This window comes from Falco punctatus (assembly GCF_963210335.1).
Source record: "Falco punctatus genome assembly, contig: scaffold_323, whole genome shotgun sequence".
Taxonomy (NCBI): domain Eukaryota; kingdom Metazoa; phylum Chordata; class Aves; order Falconiformes; family Falconidae; genus Falco; species Falco punctatus.
Genome location: NW_027660110.1, coordinates 724 through 7,438, shown reverse-complemented (window position 1 = coordinate 7,438; position 6,715 = coordinate 724). Strand labels below are relative to the sequence as shown.

General features: G+C 71.5%; 1 protein-coding gene across 1 annotated transcript; it reads right to left on the bottom strand.

The window, feature by feature from the left end:
- Positions 1-1,039: 1,039 nt before the first annotated feature.
- LOC308057993 (myosin light polypeptide 6-like) lies at positions 1,040-6,513 on the bottom strand. Its single transcript, XM_080411997.1, is given in 7 exon segments — positions 1,040-1,174; positions 1,764-1,841; positions 3,834-4,007; positions 4,108-4,123; positions 4,125-4,252; positions 6,022-6,049; positions 6,383-6,513. Coding segments are annotated over 7 exon segments (456 nt in total). The 5' UTR covers positions 6,386-6,513; the 3' UTR covers positions 1,040-1,145.
- Positions 6,514-6,715: the final 202 nt, after the last annotated feature.

Here is a 6,715-nt window from a genome sequence, read left to right as displayed (position 1 = left end):
AAATTCCAAGTCCCCGGGGTGGGAAGAAACGGCCTCGTGGTGCAGGGTTTGTCTGGGGGGGGGGTGGGGGGGGTGGGGAAGCACGTGGGGGGGCAGTTCCTCGGGGGGACACGGCCGGGGGGGGTTTGTCGGGGGGTGGGGGGGGCACGGGAAAGGGGGGTTGTCTTGGGGGGGGGAGGGGCACGGGGGTTAGTCTTGGGGGGGGGGGACAGCATGGGGGGGGGAGGGGCACGGGGGGTTAGTCTTGGGGGGGGACAGCATGGGGGGGGGAGGGGCACGGGGGTTTGTCTTGGGGGGGGACAGCATGGGTGGGGAAGGGGCACGGGGGTTTGTCTTGGGAGGGGACAGCATGGGGGGGAGGGGCACGGGGGTTTGTCTTGGGGGGACAGCATGGGGGGGGAGGGGCACGGGGGTTTGTCTTGGGGGGGGGGGACAGCATGGGGGGGGAGGGGCACGGGGCTTGTCTTGGGGGGGGACAGCATGGGGGGGAGGGGCACGGGGGCTTGTCTTGGGGGGGGACAGCATGGGGGGGGAGGGGCACGGGGGCTTGTCTTGGGGGGGGGACAGCATGGAGGGGGAGGGGCACGGGGGCTTGTCTTGGGGGGGACAGCATGGGGGGGGAGGGGCACGGGGGTTTGTCTTGGGGGGGACAGTATGGGGGGGGAGGGGCACGGGGTGGGGGGGCGGGGGCATGTGGAGAGCAGTTCTTCGGGGGGACATGGCCGGGGGGGGGTTGTCTGGGGGGGGGGGGAAGGGAGGGGCACAGGGGTTTGTCTTGGGGGGACGACGACAGTATGGGGGGCTGTCGGGGGGGACGGGACGACAGCCCGAGGCAGGGTGGGGGGTTGTTGGAGATTACAGAGGGGGTTTGTCGGGGGGGGGGGGTTGTCAGAGGGGGGGGGGTAGCGGGCACAGCATGGGGGGGGTCAGGGATGGCACGGGGAGGTTGTCTCGGGGGGGGAGGGGGGGCACGGAGCCAGTGTCACCTTTCCAACTCTTTATTTGATGCTGTGGAGCAATAATTTAGCCGGTGGGGCTGGGGGAGGGGGCGCTTGGTGGCAGGAAAATGAGGGAAAAGGCACAAAACCCCCAGTGATGGGGGGGGGGGGGGGGGGGGGGGGGGGGCACGGTGACACGAGGGGTCTTCAGCCGCTCAGCACCATCCGGACCAGCTCTGCGGAGAGAAGGGGGGAAAGCGGGGTGAGGGGGGGGGGGTCCCACTGGGCCCCCCCCAGCCCTCGTCCCGGAGAGAGGCAGGAAAACCAAAGTCAAAGAGGAATCGGCATCGCTGCAGCCCCGGCTCCTGGGGGGGCTCCCCGGGACCCCCCTCAACACTAGCACCCCCGTCCCAGCCCCAGCACGCAGGGGGGCTCCATGCAGAGGGGCATGCGGGGGGGGGGGGGGGGGGGCGGGGAGGGCTGCACCAAGGGCGTAGAGCGCAAACCAGGCGGCTTTTTTTTTTTTTTTTTTTTTTTTTTTTTAAAAAAATTAAGGAAAAAAGAAAAAAAAAAAAAAAAAAAAAGAGACCAGGAGAAAAAATAGGAAGGAACAAAAAATATTGTAAGTAACTGGGGGGGGGAGCGGGGGGGGGAGGCGTACCCCTGCGGCGTCACCCTGACAAGATGTGTCTCACAAATGCTGGGAGGAAGGAAGGAGACATGATGGTCAGGGAGGGAGCGGGGCCGCGGCCGAGCCCCCCCAGGACCCCCAAAGCTCTGCCAGGACCCCCCCCCCCCCCGCCCCCCCGCCCCCCCGGCCCTCACCTTCGTAGTTGATGCAGCCGTTGCTGTCCTCATGCCCGGCCACCAGCTGCTCCACCTCCTCCTCCGTCATCTTCTCGCCTGCGGGACAGGAGGGACAGGACGTGTCACCCCCCCCCAGTGTCACCCGGGGGCGAGGGGGGGTCCCCATGACACTGGGGGGGGTCCCCATGCCTGTGTCACCCTGGGGGTGAGGGGGGGCTCCCAGGAGGGTCCCCAGGTCCATGTCACCCGGGGGCAAGGGGGGGTCCCCATGCCTGTGTCACCCGGGGGCGAGGGGGGGGTCCCCATGCCTGTGTCACCCTGGGGGTGAGGGGGGGCTCCCAGGAGGGTCCCCAGGTCCATGTCACCCAGGGGCGAGGGGGGCTCCCCATGCCTGTGTCACCCTGGGGTGAGGGGGGGGTCCCATGCCTGTGTCACCCTGGGGCGAGGGGGGGTCCCCATGACACGGGGGGGCGGTCCCCATGCCTGTGTCACCCTGGGGTGAGGGGGGGGTCCCCATGCCTGTGTCACCCTGGGGCGAGGGGGTGTCCCCATGCCTGTGTCACCCTGGGGGTGAGGGGGGGCTCCCAGGAGGGTCCCCAGGTCCATGTCACCCGGGGGCAAGGGGGGGTCCCCATGACACTGGGGGGGTCCCCATGCCTGTGTCACCCTGGGGGTGAGGGGGGGCTCCCAGGAGGGTCCCCAGGTCCATGTCACCCAGGGGCGAGGGGGGGCTCCTCATGCCTGTGTCACCCTGGGGTGAGGGGGGGGTCCCCATGACACGGGGGGGGGGTGTCTCCATGCCTGTGTCACCCTGAGGTGAGGGGGGGGTCCCCATGCCTGCATCACGCCCAGGCGCGAGGGGGTGTCCCCATGCCTGTGTCACCCTGGGGAGAAGTGGGGAGGGGTCCCCAGGCCCGTGTCAGCCTCAGGGCAAGGGGGGAGGGGGGGGGGGGGTCCCCCATGTCCGTGTCACCCAGGGACTATGTGGGGGGGGGATGCCGGGGTGGTCCCCATGCCTGTGTCACTGCAGGGTGATGCGGGGTGGGGCACACGGGGGGTCCCCAGACCTGCATCACCCTGGGGTGATGGGGGGGGCATGCCAGGGGTCCCCATGCCTGTGCCACCCCAGGGCAATGCCGGGGCGGGGGGGAGAGCACACGGGGGGGGGGTCCCTGGGCCTATTTCACCCTGGGGTGATGGGGGGGACACATGCTAAAGGGTCCCCATTCCTGTGTCACCCCAGGGACTATGTGTGGGGGCATGTGGGGTTGGGGGGGGGGGGTCCTCATGCCTGTGTCACCCTGGGGTGATGGGGGGGGGGGCACACTGAGGGTCCCCATGTCTGCATCACCCCACGGTGATAGTGGGGCACACCGGCTGTCCCCATGCCTGTGTCATCCTGGGGTGACTGGGGGGGGGCACACCAGGGGTCCCCAGGCCTGTGTCACCCCAGGGTGGTGGTGGGGCACACTGGGGGGTCCCCAGGCCTCTATCATCCTGGGGTGATTGGGGGGGGGGGGCACACCGGGGGCCCCCATGCCTGTGTTGTCCGGAGGTGATGGGGGGGGGACACACTGGGGGTCCCATGCCTGTGTCATCCTGGGGTGACGGGGGGGGGGGGGGGGGGGGGGCACACCAGGGGTCCCCAGGCCTGTGTCACCCCAGGGTGGTGGTGGGGCACACTGGGGGGTCCCCAGGCCTGTATCATCCTGGGGTGATTGGGGGGGGGCACACCGGGGGCCCCCATGCCTGTGTTGTCGTCCCCCCCCCCCCATGCCTGTGTTGTCCCCCCCCCCATCACCTCCGGACACACTGGGGGTCCCATGCCTGTGTCATCCTGGGGTGATGGGGGGGGCACACCGGCGGTCCCCCAGGCCTTGTGGGCCTTTGGAATGGGTGGGGGTCCCCTGGGGCTGGTGGGGGGAGGGGGGGGGGGGGGGCTTGCGAGGACCCCGGGGCTGGCTGGGAGCCACTGGGGTCCTAGAGCTGACCAAGCTTTGGGGGCTCTCAGGGATGGCTGGCAGGGGGGGGGTCTCCGAGGGCTTGCAGGGATTTGGGAGCCCGGGGAAGGGGGCTCGGGGGTCTCACCGAGGGTGACGAGGACGTGGCGGATCTCGGCCCCCATGACTGTGCCGTTGCCCTCCTTGTCAAAGACCCGCAGCCCCTCCACGTAGTCCTCGAAGCAGCCCTGGTCCTTGTTCTTGGCGATGGTCTGCATCATGGGCAGGAACTGCTCGAAGCTCAGCGTCTTCAGGTTCATCTCTGGGGGGGGGGACCCACACCGTGGGAGAAAGCCGGGGGGGGGGGAGGGGGGGGGGGGGGAGGGCCTGGGGAAGCTGGGGAGGGGGGGCTCCCCACTCACCATCGCTCTTGGGGTTTGCCCAGCACCTTCATGACCTCGGCGTTGGTGGGGTTCTGCCCCAGCGCCCGCATCACGTCCCCGCACTGGCTGTACAGGATCTTCCCGTCGCCGGTGCGGTCGAAGAGCTGGAACGCCTCCTTGAACTCTGCGGGACCACCCCCCCCCCCCCCGCGTCAGTGCTGCGGGGACCCCCCCCACCTGCCCCCCCCCCCCCCCCCTCTCCCCGAGGGACCCCGTACTGACAGCCCCTGCCACCAGCATCCCCAGGATGCCATGCCTTGGGGACCCTGCGCCTTGGGGACCCTGCGCCTTGGGGACCCTGCGCCTTGGGGACCCCATCACTGCCCCCCAGGGACCCTGCAGGATCCAGACACCCCCCCCCCCCCTCCACACCACACCACACCCCCCCAAGACCCTTCCTCCCCTCCACCCCGAGGGACCCCACACTGACGGCCCCCACCACCAGCATCCTGGGGACCCCATGCCTTGGGGACCCCATCACTGCCCCCTGGGGGACCCTGCAGGATCCAGACCCCCCCTCCTCGAGGGACCCCTCACTGACGGTCCCCACCACCTGCATCCTCAGGACCCTGCACCTTGGGGACCCCATCGCCTCCCCCCGGGACCCTGCAGGATCTGGACACCCCCTGACCACACACCCCCTCCCCCGAGGGACCCTGCACTGACAGCCCCCACCGCCTGCATCCCCGGGACCCCAAACCTTGGGGACCCCATCACTACCCCCCGGGGACCCTGCAGGATCTGGACCTCCCCTCACCCCCAAGGGACCCCTCACTGACGGCCCCCGCCACCTGCAGCCCCGGGACCCCACGCCTGGGGGATCCCATCACCAACCCCACCAGGGACCCTGGAGGATCCGGACCCCCCCGGACCCCCCACAAGGGATCCCTCACTGACTGCCCCAACCGCTGACATCCCTGGGACGCCATGCCTTGGGGACGCCATGCCTTGGGGACCCCATGCCTTGGGGACCCCATGCCTTGGGGACCCTGCAGGATCCGGATGCCCCCTCCCCAAGGGACCCCTCACTGACAGCCCCCACCACCTGCATCCCAGAGACCTTGCGCCTCGGGGACCCCATCACACCCCCCAAGGGACCCTGGAGGATCTGGACCCCCCCGGACCCCCTCCAAGGGACCCCTCACTGACTGCCCTCGCCGCCTACACCCCCGAGACCTTGCGCCTTGGGGACCCCATCACACCCCCCGCCCCCCGGGGATACTACAGGATCCGGACCACCACCCCCACCCCACCCCCGAGGACCTCTCACTGACAGCCCCGGGACCCCGCGCCTTAGGGACCCGCTCACTGCCCTCCCCCCCCCACCCCCCCCCCCCCCCCCCCCCCTCTCCCCGAGGACCCTGCAGGATCCGGACCCTCCCCCCCGCCGGTCCCGGGTTTCGGTTTCCGTTCCCCGACGGGATCCGGTTTCCCGGTGGAACCCGACGCCGGCCGGGATGGATGTCGCTGTCACCCCCCCCACCCCCCCCCGCCTCCATCCCGGGAGGGACCGGGCGTCTCCCGCCCCCCGCGGGAGGGACCGGGGCGCCCCCCCCGCAGGAATGCGCGGCCCGGCCCCGCACTATGCCCATATAAGGGCAAATGGCGCAAAAGGGTGCGCGGCCCCCCCCCCGCCCCGCGGCCCCCCCCGGCGGGTCCTGACATCCCCCCCGCTCTGCCCCGCACCATCCCCCCTCACGGGCCCGACCCCCCCCCCGCCGGTACGACCGGCCCCGCCCGGGCCAGACTTTGCCCCGGGAAAGGCCCCGCCCGCGGCCGCGCAGGAAGCGCTGGGGCCGGGCCCGGGCCCGCGGCCGGGGCGGCGGGGGGCCCGAGGGGGTTCGGGGGGAAGTCCGGGGGGGGCGTGCCCGGTGCCCGGTGCCGGTCACTCACCCGCGGTCTGCTCCTCCGAGAAGTCGCACTGCAGGGAGAGCGCGGCGGTCAGCGGGCACCGGCACCAGCCGCGCCGTCGGGGAACGCGCCCCTCCCCCGCCTTACCGACCCCCCCCCCCCCCCCACACACACACCTTACCGCCCCCCCCCCCACTCCCGCCTTACCGACACCCCTCACCCCCGCCTTACCGACACTCCCGGAACTCACTGACACCCCCCACCCCCACCTCACCTAGCCCCCGCCCTGCCCCTCCCGCGCATCCCCCCGCCCGCGGCGGCCGGTCCGGGTGCCGGTGCCCGATCCCGGTGCCCGATCCCGGTGCCCGGTCCCGGTGCCGGTCCCGGTGCCCGGTTGTCGCACCATGGCGGCGGCCGCTCCCGTCCGTGCTCCGCGCTCTGGGCCCCGGGCGGCGCTTTGTACCGCCCGGCGTCACCGGCCGCCCATTGGCCCCGCGCCGGCGCGTCACCGCGCGCTCATTAAGTGATGAATGATGCATGAGGGGGGCGGGGAGAGGCCAGGCCACGCCCTTCTCCGGCGGGATTTATTTTGTCTAAAGATGGGCAGGGAGCGGGGCCGGGGGGACACCCCGCGGCGGGGGGGGCCACACACACCCCCACGGGGAACATCCCGGTACCGGCACCCACGGGGCACGGCCCACGGGGGACACCCCAATGCCCCCCCCCGGGGACATCT